At 39.8% G+C, this 15,190-nt stretch overlaps 1 protein-coding gene across 2 annotated transcripts in view; it reads left to right on the plus strand.

The window, feature by feature from the left end:
• Window positions 1–15,190, plus strand: part of MOB1B (MOB kinase activator 1B) — a 31,223-nt gene that overhangs the window by 9,194 nt on the left and 6,839 nt on the right. For both annotated transcript variants that reach the window (XM_088660660.1, XM_035103093.3), the window contains exons 2-4: window positions 7,197–7,363; window positions 11,536–11,629; window positions 14,180–14,313. In XM_088660660.1, the coding sequence (XP_088516786.1) occupies window positions 7,197–7,363; window positions 11,536–11,629; window positions 14,180–14,313 (395 nt within the window). The remainder of the gene's footprint in view (window positions 1–7,196; window positions 7,364–11,535; window positions 11,630–14,179; window positions 14,314–15,190) is intronic.

Here is a 15,190-nt window from a genome sequence, read left to right on the forward strand (position 1 = left end):
AGCAAGAAGTACTGAGATGCTATGAAGACAACAAATTAACCAACACTCAACAAGCCTTTGCTTAAAGGGTGTTTTTCTAGTGAAGAGGTTCTTAATGAATTTTCATTGAATTTTTGAGATAATCTAACTAACTTTGGGTTGTTAGTTTATCACTTGATGCCAGCTGACACTGAATTTAGAGTACAAACATGCATTAGAAGAGCTTGCATAAATCTAGCTTCTACTTTTTACTACTTTGTCCACATTCAGTTTTCCATGCATCAGAATTTTGGCTACTTGTCCAGCCGTTAAAGCCTAAGGGCATATAATTCTTGTCAAAGTCAACAGTGTATATAATACCTGGGAAACCCAGTGGAATTATCAATTAGCTCGGTTTACTGTGCACCTGTGCTTTTTGCAGCACTACAGTGAAGCTGGCTGGCGTTTCATTAGCATATTTTTGATGCTGTAGCTAAGACAATGGAAGAAGGGTCCGTATAAAATAATGAGTTTGCATCTGTTCAGAGAATTGTCATCTTCTGGTAGGAGGGAAAGTGAATGTGTGGGCTAAGAAACTGAGCTCTCAGCAGATGGCTGGAAAGTAGTGGCACATTTGTTCTTCAATATAAAAATCATTTTAGTGGGAGTACATAAATAGGTTGTAAGGTCCAATTTTGCATTAATCACTGCATCTGAGTTCCTTTGAAAAATCTTTATCTTAACAGCAAATACAGTTCTCTAGTTCTGGCAAGGTACCATGAAACATTAAGATGTTTCAGATGTAATACCAAATTATAGGTTGGTATTACTTAAAATATATGTGCAAGTGGAGCCATATGCTTATGTAGTCCCTTTTTTTTCCTTGGGCTCAAAACCCCACGACTTCCCCTTTAATGTAAACGGTAGTTTGTTATTACATTTCAGCTGTCTGCTCTTGCTCTTTAAACCAGGAATTGTGTATATTCCACCTTTCCTCCAAAGAGCTCAAAGTGGCATACAGTACATGGTTCTCTACTGTTCCCTCCTATTTTTTTCCTAAACAACAACCCTGCGATTCTAAGGTGGGTTAGTTTCAGAGGTGGATCATGATTTCTAGATAACCCTGTCTTTAATAATTCTGTTCTATTTACAAGCACAATAACAAATAATATTTAATAACCGAGGACTCCCAGTGGCAATAGCAACATCCTTTTGCAGAAATTTAACGTAAGTTCCTGATTAAGCTACCGTACTTAAATTGCAGTCCTAAACACATTACAAGGAAGTAAGTGCCTTTGAACACCGTAGGACTTGTTTCTGAATAAGCAAGCATAAGATTGCGCTGTTAGCATCTTCTTGTAAAAATGCATTGATATTTTAAAGTGTAATGAAGAGTCTGCCCTACTTCCTTAATTATTTGTATTGCTTCTGCTTTGAGATAATATCCTGTTGTACTGTGTCTGAATGTCAACTTCATCTTCTGGCCACTCTACCCTTTCCTTATCTTTGCAGTTATTTCCTTCTTCCTGGCTGTTTGTTTTGTCTCTTTCCTCTTTGCATCCCCTTTTTATAGGGTGCTGCCCTTGTGTTTAAATAGTCTTATGTTCCTTCCTTCAAGATCATTCAGTGTTTATGCTCTGTGTCAATGCAGCAAATGAATTATGAACTATTCAGGTCACATTCACACCATGCTTTAAAACACATTTTGTTGTTGTTGTTTAGTCATTTAGTCGTGTCCGACTTTTCGTGACCCCATGGACCATAGCACGCCAGGCACTCCTGTCTTGCACTGCCTCCCGCACTTTGGTCAGTCTCATGTTGGTAGCTTCAAGAACACTGTCCAGCCATCTCGTCCTCTGTCGTCCCCTTTTCCTTGTGCCCTCCATCTTTCCCAACATCAGGGTCTTTTCCAGGGAGTCTTCTCTTCTCATGAGGTGGCCAAAGTATTGTAGCCTCAGCTTCAGGATCTGTCCTTCCAGTGAGCACTCGGGGCTGATTTCCTTCAGAATGGATAGGTTTGATCTTGCAGTCAAGAGTCTCCTTCAGCACCAAAATTCAAAAGCATCAATTCTTCGGTGATCAGCCTTCTTTATAGTCCAGCTCTCACTTCCATACATCACTACTGGGAAAACCATAGCTTTAACTATACGGACCTTTGTCGGCAAGGTGATGTCTCTGCTTTTTAAGATGATGTCTAGGTTTGTCATTGCTTTTCTCCCCAAAAGCAGGCGTCTTTTAATTTCGTGACTGCTGTCACCATCTGCAGTGATCAAGGAGCCCAGGAAAGTAAAATCTCTCACTGCCTCCATTTCTTCCCCTTCTATTTGCCAGGAGGTGATGGGACCAGTGGCCATGATCTTGTTTTTTTTTTTTTGATGTTGAGCTTCAGACCATATTTTGCGCTCTCCTCTTTCACCCTCATCAAAAGGTTCTTTAATTCCTCCTCACTTTCTGCCATCAGAAAAACACATTTAAAGCACTACAATTCCCAACACCGTGAACAAACTATACTTCAAGATTTGTTTGGAGGAAACAATGTGCTTTAAACATACGGTATGGATGTGACTTTAGGACAGCTTATTCTATTGAATAGGGAAGGTATCTTATGTTCCTTAAGACTCTTGGTGTTTTGTCATGATAATTTATATAACATTCTTCAATGCACTAGTTCTTGTTTATTTTCAGCTATATCATTATTTTTGGGGTTTTTTTGAGGAGCAAGCTACTCTTGCTGCATGAAGTCACAGTGAACAAAGCTACCCTCCTTTGCTTCATGTTTGATGGTGTGATATTTATAGCTGTGTTGTGCTGTGGTGAGAGAGAATGTGCTAAAAATATGCATACAGAAAAATATTAGAGTATTCGGTTGGATTCCTAAGACCGGATTGTGCTTAGCAAAAGAGACCCTTCACAAAAGCAAAGAAAGATTTAGAGCTTAGGCTTTCTTTGTCTGGTTTGTTTAGTTTATTCAAACATTGCTGAATAGTTCCCAGCAACTTCTGCAGCATTTGCATGTTCTGCTGATTTTCGGTGATAAGTCCTCTGGTGTGTGAAGACTCATCAACATGAGAGGGAGAGACATTGTTAGGAATAAATTAATATTTCCACGTTGTCAAGGAGGTGCATGGTGTTCAGCTAGCTTCTTACTTCACTTCAAGAAAACGACTTGCATATAATAAACAGAAGCAACACTAAGGTATTTATTTCAGAGTAGCCCTTTGCCCTACTGTAGTGACTATTGTATCCTTGCCTATTTTATTATGTTTTTAATATATTGTAAGCAGCCTCAAAACTTTGGGTAGTGGTTGAGGTATAAATACTCCTAAATGCTAGTAATAAAATAAGAAATGAGACTTCAGCATGACTAAAAATATGAATAAAAAATAATTGAGATGGGGAATTGAATGTGAAAGGAAAGTTTGCTTATATATTGAATCCTATACAGTGGTACCTCGACTTACGAATGACTCGACCTACGAATGTTTCAAGTTACAGAGTTCCGTCCACCATTTTGAATGCGGTTTAGATAGGATTTTTTCGACTTACATTTTTTTAAAATTTATTCCCACATTGGCTTCGACTTGCAAATTTTTCGACTTACGAAGGTCCGTTCAGAACGGATTAAATTTGTAAGTTGAGGTACCACTGTATTAATATAAGGGAAAACTAGTAGCAAACTGAAGTAAAGCACTAAATTGTAGGAGTGTTAGTAGTAGTAGTAATAGTGGTAGATTAACTATGGTTTGCAGAATAACGCAGAGTACAAGATCACTGCATTGATTAAGCTGATTATACAGTAACAAATTAGGAACTGGTAATCATGGCAGGTTTCAAAGATAGAACAGTACTTTAATTTTTTGTTACCTACTCACTGATTAATATTAGTCCCTCAAGAAAAATTAACAAGGGGATTGTAGGTTGCTATGGCATTTAAAGGAAATTTTTAAATACGGTACTTTACTGCATCTGTTTTGTTGAATCTGCCTAATAAAGTTCAGAAAAGATTAGTCAGAATGGTGAAGGTGTTGCACACCTTTCCTATAAGGGAAAGGTTAAAGAAAAAATGACTAGGTTGGGGTAAGGGGAGATGAATGATTTACAAATGTATGAATGGTATGTAGAAAGTGAATAGATTGTTTTTCTAGGGTTGCCTAGATTCAGGGCATAGTAAAACACTTCCAAAATTTGTAATAGCCTATGGGATTTTCTGCTACAAGATGTAATGATAGCACTGACTTAGATGGCCTGACTAATTCATGGATGACGTACAAGGCCCCATCCAACTGTCTTGGGACTCCACTCCAGATTTGTGTAGGGTTCACTCCTTAGCCTTTTCTTCTCCCAAAGATATCCCACATGGCAGCAGGGGTTTAGGATCAGAGCTTTTCTTCTAGATGGGCTCTCTTCCCAAGTTGATGAGCCCATCTCCCCATCACTTCCCTGTACAGTACATACAGAAAACACCTTCTTGACCATTGGACCCACTATTGGTCTTGTCTACTCAATCCACCGGAGCCTGTCTTCACACACAGCCCTTGCTAAAAATGAATATACAATTTTTTTCTTTTATGAAACTTGAGAGGAAGTGGGGTAGAAATGGAAATAAACCATTTACCCCAAGGCACCTTTGGGTTCATTACACTAATGATTAAACCTAGCTACAACATCAGGTGTTCAAATTCCTTTTTAAAAGAAGGATGAACTCATAGGATTTTGAAATATTTTCCAGATCTGCATAGGGCTAGCCCCTAAAACTCTGAATCCCCTCCCATTTCTGAAGACAGTCAATATTGTATGTTTACAGAGGAGTGTGCACATAACGCTGTGTGTGTGTGTGTGTGTGTTATAAGCAAACCACAATGACACATTTCCTTCCTTCCTTCTCCTACTTTAAGATTAGCGGATCAAAAAGTGTAAAAGGCATTATGTGTGGAAGGTATTTGGGGTATCACAAACACCACCAGCACAGGCCTTCCCTGTTGCCGACAGGGCCACCTCCTCATTAATTTAAATTAATTAGGATTAATTTCAATCCTAAACCTCCACTGCCTTGCGGCTATCCTCATTAATGAGAAAGGCTTTGGGAGTAAACCCTGATGAAAAATCCGTCCCCACTGCCTTGTGGGACATCTCTGGGAGAAGGAAAGGCTAAGGAGCAAATCCTGCACAAATCCAGAGTGCTGGGTTGTCATTCCGTTAATTGTCTCCCAGCATGATAATTTTAATGCATTTTTTGTGCTCTTTTATTGATTTTTGTCTGTTTTTATTATGCATATCTAGTTTTAACTAAATCACCATGGAAATATTTACTGAAGGGCAGTATACTAATTTATTACACAAATTCATTAACTAAATCGTGCATTCTCTAGAGCAGTAAACCTTAGTGTTAGAAAAGTGTCTCCGAAGATACAAAAAACATACAGCCTGATTAAAGATTTTGGAACAAGACAAACCAAACTCCGTCAAAGCAGTTTACTTGTTCCTTTCTGTCTGTCCAATGCTATGTGTTTGCTTATTGTGTTTGCTTTGCTAAGGGGATTAGTTGTATCAAATTTCACTGCTCGGGTAACCTATGCTGAAGTCCCAAAAACAAACTCATTAAAGCTTGTGCCTCTATATTTTTTGGTGACACAAACTAATTACTGTACTTCTTTCAAAGTTGCATAACTTGCATGTACAAAATCGTGTGGTGACGGCGCAGCGGCAGCGGGAGGCCCCATTAGCTAAAGAGGTACCTAACCTGAGGTACCACTGTATGTTATATGGTTGTTCAGGAGGATCAGAAGGGAATGTTGGAAAAATATCTTCATTAGAATTTACTTCTTAGTTAATTAATTTACCTGATCCCCTGAAAGTGTTAGTAGGTTCAGTAGACTTTAGGGTTCCTCTGATTTAGTTGACAACATACAGTGGAACCTCGGTTTATGAACACCTCGGTTTACGAATTTTCAGTTTTCGGAATGCCGCGGACCCATCTGGAACGGATTAATTCACTTTCCATTACTTTCAATGGGAAAGTTCGCTTCAGTTTATGAACGCTTCAGTTTATGAACACACTTCCGGAACCAATTACACCCATGCTTTGGGTTAAGTACGCTTCAGGTGGAGTACTCCGCGGACCCGTCTAGAATGGATTAATCCACTTTCCATTACTTTCAATGGGAAAGTTCGCTTCAGTTTATGAACGCTTCAGTTTATGAACACACTTCTGGAACCAATTGTGTTCATAAACCGAGGTACCACTGTATTGGACTTCCTATTCTACCACCTAAAGATTTCTGAGTAAATTGTACTCCTTGACCAAAAAGAAAGACTTTTACTATTTTTATCGCTGCCTTCCCGCCATATTGGAATCCACATGTTCAGAATAGATTTTTTAAAAAATTAACCTTTTTGCATTTGAACCTTTCTCAAAACAATTGTTCAAAGTTTAGTTGTTCTTGTATGCCTTTCAGTATGTTGCTGTTCTGTGATTACACTGTGGTGAACACAGGGCAGCTTGAATGTTACTGTTTCTTGAGTACTAGATGTATTCCTCTACATCTTTGAAAAAATGGGTCCAAAGAGAACTGGAATAGAAGGGACAGATATTTGGTTGGAAATGTTATATGGGTAGCTTAAAGCAGAAGGTAGACAGACAGTACTGATGGACAACTAGCCAATTTCCAGTGGACCTCTGTACACTTGCTGGTTGCTGAGATTTGTAAAAAAGAATATTGACCTTCATGTAAACTTTAATTTGAACTAACAAACTTCTTATATTTTTTAAGCAAGAGGACAGATTCAAGAAAACTTAACCTAGATTAATTACGGCTTCACTATTGAGAGATCCTGTGTGGTCTTTCTTCCTTTGTCAATTTAAGGGCTGCATGTGAATGGCAGGATTTGTGTAGACCTTTCCATCTGATCAGTATTCTTGATGGAATTGCAACATGGAGAAGTAGCACCTACTGGCTATTTGACTGTGTGACGGAAGTTTATGTCATCTGTATTTTTGATAATCTCACCACCCATGGATTCCCCCCCCCTTTTGTGGTATGTAATAAGGGTGTACCTCATGCTTCCAAGCATGCAACAGATTAGTCACATAGCCATCTTATACTTTGTGGGGAGGGGAGAAGACATTCTAACTCATAAGAATGTTAGTGTAAGATTAGGGGATCATTCTGTGAACCTGTCTGTCTCTTTCCCCAGTACACAAGATTTTCTGAAACCAAAATATTTCCCTCCTTTTGCAGTGGTAGCCGCTCTTCTAAAACTTTTAAACCAAAGAAGAATATTCCAGAAGGCTCTCACCAGTATGAGCTGCTGAAACATGCAGAGGCCACTCTTGGAAGTGGCAACCTACGGATGGCTGTTATGCTGCCTGAGGGTGAAGATCTAAATGAATGGGTTGCAGTGAACAGTAAGTAGCATGACCTTTCTCCCCTGTATGGTTTTTGAGCATTAAAATTGACTGATAAAACCAGTGGGTGGGTGGGTTGGGGAGGCATGAGAGATTTGACATTCATTTCCCATGGGAGGGTAATGGTTAAATTTATTTCTGCAAACTTACCTCTGGAAATCACTCTTGTTAGAAATAGTTGAATGTGCCGTGATGTAACTGGAGCCAATATGATGTAGTGGTTTGAATGTTAGAATAGAGCCTGGGAGGTAAGGGTTCAAATCCCCTCTGAGCTCCCTGGCTGACCTTGGGCCAGTTACTGTCTCTCAGCCTAATATACCTCACAGGGTTGTTGTTGGGTTGTTAAAGAGCAAGCAGGAGAACTTTATATGCCACCTTGAGCTCCTTGGAGGAAAAAAAGGTGGGATAAACTTTCTGGGTTTTCCCCTTGTCTGGAACTGCACAAAGCAGAAGCAATTGGAGGCCCTTGCAAGCTGCAGCAAATGGCTAATTGTCTCTGTCCAGCTTGATGGATCACAAATACTCTAGGTCTGTGGTCTGTCTGTGTTCTTTGAGCAGAACTACGGGTTGAGCAGAACTACGGGTTTTACAGTGTTGTTTATCACACATGGCTACAGAAGTGTCTGGGGCTCGAAGGCTTGCCATGTTTCCTGGGGATTTTCCATAGTAATTTCTTTAAATTCCAGCTGTTCTTGAGAGAAATGTCACCACTGTTTTTAGCAAACATTGAAAGCTGATAAAAGCCTAGTAAGTTTGACTCCCTCAGATTCCATCTACAGCTGTTTTTCTGTACAGACATGCCCTCCCACAGCTGAATTAAGACACCCATTGTTAAACTACAGTATTATTATTTATTGAATTTATATACCGCCCTATACCCGGAGGTCTCAAGGTGGTTCACAGAATACAATCAAAATATAAAACCACAAAATACATAATCAAAATAAAAACTACAACCCAATACCCCCCAAAAGAAACCACCCACATTTTAAAAGGATGTCAATCAAATCAACTAAAGGCCTGGTTAAAAAGGAACATTTTTGCCTGGCGCCTAAAGGTATATAATGAAGGCGCCAGGCAAACTTCCCTGGGGAGAGCATTCTACAGTCTTTTGTTTTTGTGGAAAATATTGTGTCAAAAAATCTAGATGGAAAACTTTGAATGAATAACTGCATCTTGGGTTTAAGGATTGAGCTATGATTTGGGAAGATCCTGGTTTGAACCTTGCCTCTGCCATAAACTCAATAGTTGGTCTTAGGCAAGCTCTTCTCTCATGTTCTGCTCTCAACCTCAACTGCCTGCTCCTCTAGCTGCAATTTGGAGGTAATAATAATACCAACCTCTCTTAAAGTGTTGTTTATAAGGACTGCAAAATTATGGTCCAGTTAACACACAACACAGAATAAAATGCCCTTATGCGAGCGCAGCTGTGTGAAAATAAATAATTCAGAACAAAGGAATTTTTAATTCCTATGTTCCTTGACTGGAATTGAAGGGCATGTAAGGATCTGTCAGTTGCTGAACGGAGGAGGCCATGATTTCAATAGCAGTTTAATGACAGTGACATTGAAATTGTCATAATTTGACTTCCCAGACATCAGCCAATTAGATTGTGGAAGGCCGCAAATCCTTTTGTGCTGCTGCTGTGTCTGCAGCCAAACTAAAACAAGACAAATTGCACAGCTGTTTGTGGTTACAAGGCCAATCTTCAAATACAAGTCTGTAAATGGCATCTTGAAAGAAGGGTGCTCTGCTTTTTTCAGGATCTGGAGTAGGGGAATCTATCTAGTAATGGATTTGGTATTAAGCGGGCAGGGGAGTGCAACCCTGTTGCCTTTTGATAGCTTAGTAGCTTTTGACACCATGGTATCCTAGTGTGCCAACTCTCTTGGTTGGGAGTAGGAGGTCCTGTGCTTTGGTTGTTCCAGTCTTATTTATTGGGCTAGATTCAGAATAGTATTGGGTGACTGTACCTCAGCCCCTTAGCAGTTATGCTTTGGGATGCAACAGGGTTCAGTTTTGTCCCCAATGTTGTTTAACATCTATGTGAAGCCATTGGCAGTGGCCATCCTGCTCTGCTTCTCTATTACATCTGAGTCAGGTGTGGACGTGCAAGTCCTGGATCAGTGAATGGATCTGGTGGGATGGGTGAGGGCCAGTGTGGTATAGTGGTTAAGAGCGGTAGACTCGTAATCTGGAGAACTGGGTTTGTGTCTCCGCTCCTCCACATGCAGCTGCTGGGTGACCTTGGGCTAGTCACACTTCTCTGAAGTCTCTCAGCCCCACTCACCTCACAGGGTGTTTGTTGTGGGGGAGGAAGGGAAAGGAGATTGTTAGCCGCTTTGAGACTCCTTCGGGATATCAAATCCAAACTCTTCTTCTTCTTCTTCTTCTTCTTCTTCTTCTTCTTCTTCTTCTTCTTCTTCTTCTTCTTCTTCTTCTTCTTCTTCTTCTTCTTCTTCTTCTTCTTCTTCTTCAAGTTGTAACTGAATCCTGATAGGTTCAAGTGACCGTGGGTAGCTAGTATCACCTTTTACCAGCTTCAGCTAGTGTGTCAGCTGCACACATTCCAGGACAGGATAGCATGGTGCAAGCATGCCATGTTTTGATAGCCTTAATATTTCACTACCATAGCGTGGTGTATGAAGAACTGCCCTTAAGGTTGATTTGGAAGCTGCAGAATGCAGCAGCTCAGCTGCAGAAAAGGGAGACCAAACATGAGTATATAACATCAATTTTGAAAGAACTGCACCAGCTGCCAGTTTGCTGCCAAGCCGAGTTTAAGGCCCTAAAAAAATCAGGACCTGGGTACATGAAGAAATGCATTCTCCCACATAAATCTGCCCATACACTGAGATATTTGGATGAAGTCTACCTGGTCAACTTAGTGACAATGGACTGTTTTTGTCATGGCACACAGTTTATGGAATCGTACCCCCTTTATTAAGTTTTTGCACAACTTCATTAAGTTTCTGATGCATCCAGACATTTGCTGGTTCTCAATGCCACCCTTTTAGTATAATTTGGCTGGTTTTGTTGTGATTTTTGTATTCTGCTGTATTTTAATATACAGTGGTACCTCGACTTACGAAGACTATCCGTTCCGCGGCCGTCTTTGTAAGTCGAAGTCTTCGGTTCTCGAAGCGCCTGTTCTGTGCATGCATGAAGCGCAATTTCGCGCTTTGCATGCGCCGACCACAGGCGCAGAACGCGCACGCGGCGGAAAAACTTCAGGGTTGTTGACTTCGGAAGTCGAAACCTTCGGAAGTCGAGTCGTTTGGTTGTCGAGGTACCACTGTAATATTTTATGCCAACCTGGCAGTTCAAAAGCATAACAGTGTGAATAGATAAATAGGTACTGCTGCGGCAGGAAGGTAAACAGTGTTTCCGTGCGCTCTGGCACTCATGATGTTTTGTATGCCAGAAGTGGTTTAGTCATATTGGCCACATGACTCGGAAGAGCTGTCTGCAGACAAACACTGTCTCCCTTGGCCTGAAAGCGAGATGAATGCCACACCCCATAGTTGTATTCGACTGGACTTAACTCTCCAGGGGTCCTTTACCTTTTATGAGAAATACATTTGTATTGTTGTGAGTCTCCCTGGTATTACTGATGAAGGTATAGAAATGTTTTAAATAAATGATAAAGCAGTGAACAGAAGGAACTTTGCCTTCTTAGCATTGCTTTGGTAGATACGCTGCTCATTAACACCAGGGGATAAACTCCAGACAGAAATCCTGATACTATAGACAAGGAACGGCCAAGCAAGGGATGTAAAGGTAGCAAAGCATGTTAAGAGATGAGGTAGACCCTGGGCCATTGACAGATGTGGGCTTGGCAGTTGTAGATGGTTTGGCTCTAAGGATCCTATTTCACTGGAAGGAATGGAAAGCCAGGGGATTGCATATTTGTACTTTCACCACTTTTAACAAACATAGATTATATAGTTTCAAAGCCATTTTAGTACACTTACCTTGTTATGTGAGTCTTTCTGGAGGCCTTAGTCTGTTTTCTGACCAGCATTTCCTTTGTATAGTAACATACCGGTATCAAGCACAGCAGAATATTTTTGCTGAGAAGCTGTGTGGATGGTCTCGCTTGCAATTGAATGCACAAACGTTTTACACAGTTATCTGCTAAATTGAAATCATTCCTATTTATATATATATAGCTGTGGACTTCTTCAACCAGATCAACATGCTTTATGGGACAATTACAGACTTCTGCACAGAAGAGAGCTGCCCAGTGATGTCTGCAGGTCCAAAGTAAGAATGCTAGTTATGTGACTTTGAAACTATGAGACATAAAATACTTGCTGTTTTTAATTTTTAACTGGGTTTTAAAGAATGGTAATTGCTACTCTTAGTAAGTTAAGAACCTGAAATTTTGTTTACAAAGAAACTGAAGTTCTGTGTCTCATGTTTTTGCTTTTAGCCTGATCAAATTCTTTACAGATTTGTTTGGTTGTGGGGGGTCAATGAAAGTGTGAGTGAGAGCAGAGCAGGAGGAATTTAATAGTCCTGAAGGCCATGATCTGACCTTGAACTGCTGAATTGCAAATACTGTCTGCATGCTTTTCATCTCTACAACACTGAGAACTGGAAACCCTTTTTTATTTTAAAAATGATAGTGATTAACTCTGATTCCCAGCTACCCAAGGTAGCCCACTAGATAATCCCTTTTGCACAACTACAACAGCACACTTGCCTGAAGCTTGGTAACTGGGATTAAGCAATACCATCTAGTGGGGTGGATTGGCTCAGGGTCCTCTATTTGCTGTCTCCTACCCTAAGCAGTGTTAAGACAGGAGAGGACCATTAAATATATGTGTCTGTATAGGTGTGTCCCCCCCCCCTCCGGGTTTTGTTTCCCCTTTACATACATATGTATGTAATACATATATAGTTGCCTTGTCCTTTTAGTTCTATTGATGCATCTGGAAATAGCATGATCTGTCTCTGTTTCTCTGTTTCTTAATATATCTTGACAACTGGTTGAATCAGAGTTGTTTGGATGCAGGGTTTTATTTTCAGTACAGAAACCTTGATTAAAGGACTTTTCTGATCTCTTCCAAATTTATTAGCTGGCAAAAGCTGAACAAGGTTAAAAATGAAGGCGGATATGTAAATCTTTTACTCACAGACATGTTATTACATTGGCACCATTTGCAATAAGAGGCAATGGTTGCCTCTTATTCACTACAATTAAGCAGCTGTTTTTTCTTGGGTTAGCTATTCGGACACCATGTGCAAGCATAACATTTCACTATCAGTTGCTTTCCTTAATTATTGTGTCTGAAAGCCACTGTTTAGAGAAAAGAATGGCCACAAGCCAGGATATGTAACTGGTTTGAAGTGGGTGTGCAGACCTTGGTTAATACTGTAATCTTATGCACACATAACGTGGAAGTAAACTGCACTTGAACTTACAAGGTGCAAAACAGGCTTTACTGGTCTCTCTTTACATACAATTTGGTTGTCTAACCTTTGTGAGTTTGACAACCCTCAGGTACGCTATGGGACTTGATGGCTCCTCCTAACCATTTCAGCTCCCCTGACAACTGTTGTCTGTCTCCAGCCCAAAATGTTCCACATGTTCAGAAGCCAGTTTTTGGCATTCATTCAGATCTTCCTATTTTGTTCAGCTGATAGATTTTTGAAAACTTTAAATGGGTGAATATAGTTTCCAAAGTGGCCCTCCATGCTGAATATCGATGTAATACAGAAGAAAGTTGCTTTAGCATTTATTGTTTTACTCGGTTCTTCTGAAATACATAACTGTTTTAGCGGGATTTTTTAAATTTTTTTGCTTGCTTATTGTTATTGCATTGGCTCTAAAGAAGCCAATTCATAGTTTCCTACCGTAAAATCTAAGAGTTCTGAAAACATTGCTTAATTACAATGTTCTGGTTCATAGATACATTGAAGCTCTCTCCCTGGGTGTCTTGTGTTTGATTTGTTACACTGTTGCTTGCTATCCAGGAAATGTGTGCTGAGCTGAAATACTGTACTGTACAGTAGTTTCACACCAAACAAGAGAAAGAGAAAATTTGAGGGAGCTGTGCATAATATTATGATTATCAAAAGGAAGGCTATTTAAGGAGGCTGTACAGCTGGTGGAAGGAATCAAGAGACCGGGTTCTAGAATAATTAAGGTTCATGGCTGTATGTTTTCTGTTTTACTGTTCCACTTAATGTGTCATTTTGCATCAGTTCATCTATATGCAATACCATAATTTTAAATCCAATGCTATTAAAGTCAGCTTTAGGTTAAAAAGGAGTAAAACATGAATGAGTGTGTTTAATGCCTGTGTTACTTAGCACCAGAAGTTCTGGAATTAAAAAAGCATTTCATGAGCTAAGGACACGGCTGTATCGGGGAAGAACCTGCCTCTGGCTTGAGGTACTATGAGGTTTGGGGCATTGGAACATGGTTAGGACAACAATTCTCCTTGAGCCACAGTGCCTGCTGGTTGTAGGGATAGCTTTGCAAAATGCTGATTATGTCATGTTTTATATAGTGATACCATAATCACACTAATTCTCATGTGTATATATTTGGATGTCAGCCAACTGGTTCTCAATGCCCGGGGGGAATTTCTTCCTGTGCTAATCACTTTTGAAACCGAGGAGACTTGTGTATGAGGAAGGGGTTAAAAGAGAGAAGAATTCTCTTGAGCATATCTAGGTCCTTGAACACACCTGAAGCAGGCCTTTATATCCCAATGTTATGAAAACAATAATTATAATTCATTTGTTTGGTGTGTACAGTCCTAGATTTATTTAAAGGGATGTCTTTTAACACTTTCATTCCAGATATGAGTACCACTGGGCAGATGGGACAAACATAAAGAAGCCAATCAAGTGCTCAGCACCAAAGTACATTGATTACCTTATGACATGGGTTCAGGACCAGCTGGATGACGAGACACTCTTCCCATCCAAAATAGGTAATTTTAAAATTAGTATATTGCTGCTATATAAAAGCTGGATGGTTTAATTTGCAAACTGTGAACATCTATGCTGTTTCAAAAGGAATAGGAGAAAACAAAAGCTTTTAACTTGAGGGAAGCTTAACATAAGATTTTGAAAATGTATGTAACCATCTTAAGCAGCAGTTGTTCAATATCAATTAATTTTTTGCAAGATTTAATTTAAAGACTCCGCGACTGGACCAACGGTCAGGGGTGCCTTTACCTTTATGTAGACCAGAACATACCTAATTTCTAGCAGCCCTTAATTAAAAGGAAAAGTGATCTTTGAAAATAAGCAATTAAATGTTTCTCTGCTTATGGTACCGGGTATTTATTTTCCCCTCTAGAGAAAAAGCTGTAATGAGGGAAAACACAAGTACGAGTTTGTTTGAGGACTGGTTTGCTATTTTTGCTAAATACTCAGTATTTCAAACAGGACGCTTCCCTTAGGGTGATTTCTGTGCTGGTGTAGTATTGCATTTTTGTTCACTTCTGCACGATGCATTTGTTGGTTTATAAAAATTACAGTTTTAAACTTAAAATTTTAAATCCGTGCAAGATACAGTTACCTTATGTCTTTAAAAACATGTTTGCTGAATAGTTCTGGTTGTGTTTTTGATTATTGCTGGAAAAACTTTTGCATAGATGGTACTTTTCCGATATTTGTGGTTCTGAGTCCTGATACGTGGGCTGTTTAAACCTGTGCTGCTCCCTGCCCATTCATGGGATGACAAGAACTCTGTATTCCTTGTGAGTGGCTTCTTATGCTTGCTGCATGGGTCATGCATTGTGCCACATCTTATGCACTGAAGCAAGAAGCCACTATCTAGATGAGTCTTGAGCAGCTGGGGAT

Source organism: Zootoca vivipara, chromosome Z1, assembly GCF_965207765.1.
Source record: "Zootoca vivipara chromosome Z1, rZooViv2.hap1.1, whole genome shotgun sequence".
Lineage (NCBI taxonomy): Eukaryota > Metazoa > Chordata > Lepidosauria > Squamata > Lacertidae > Zootoca > Zootoca vivipara.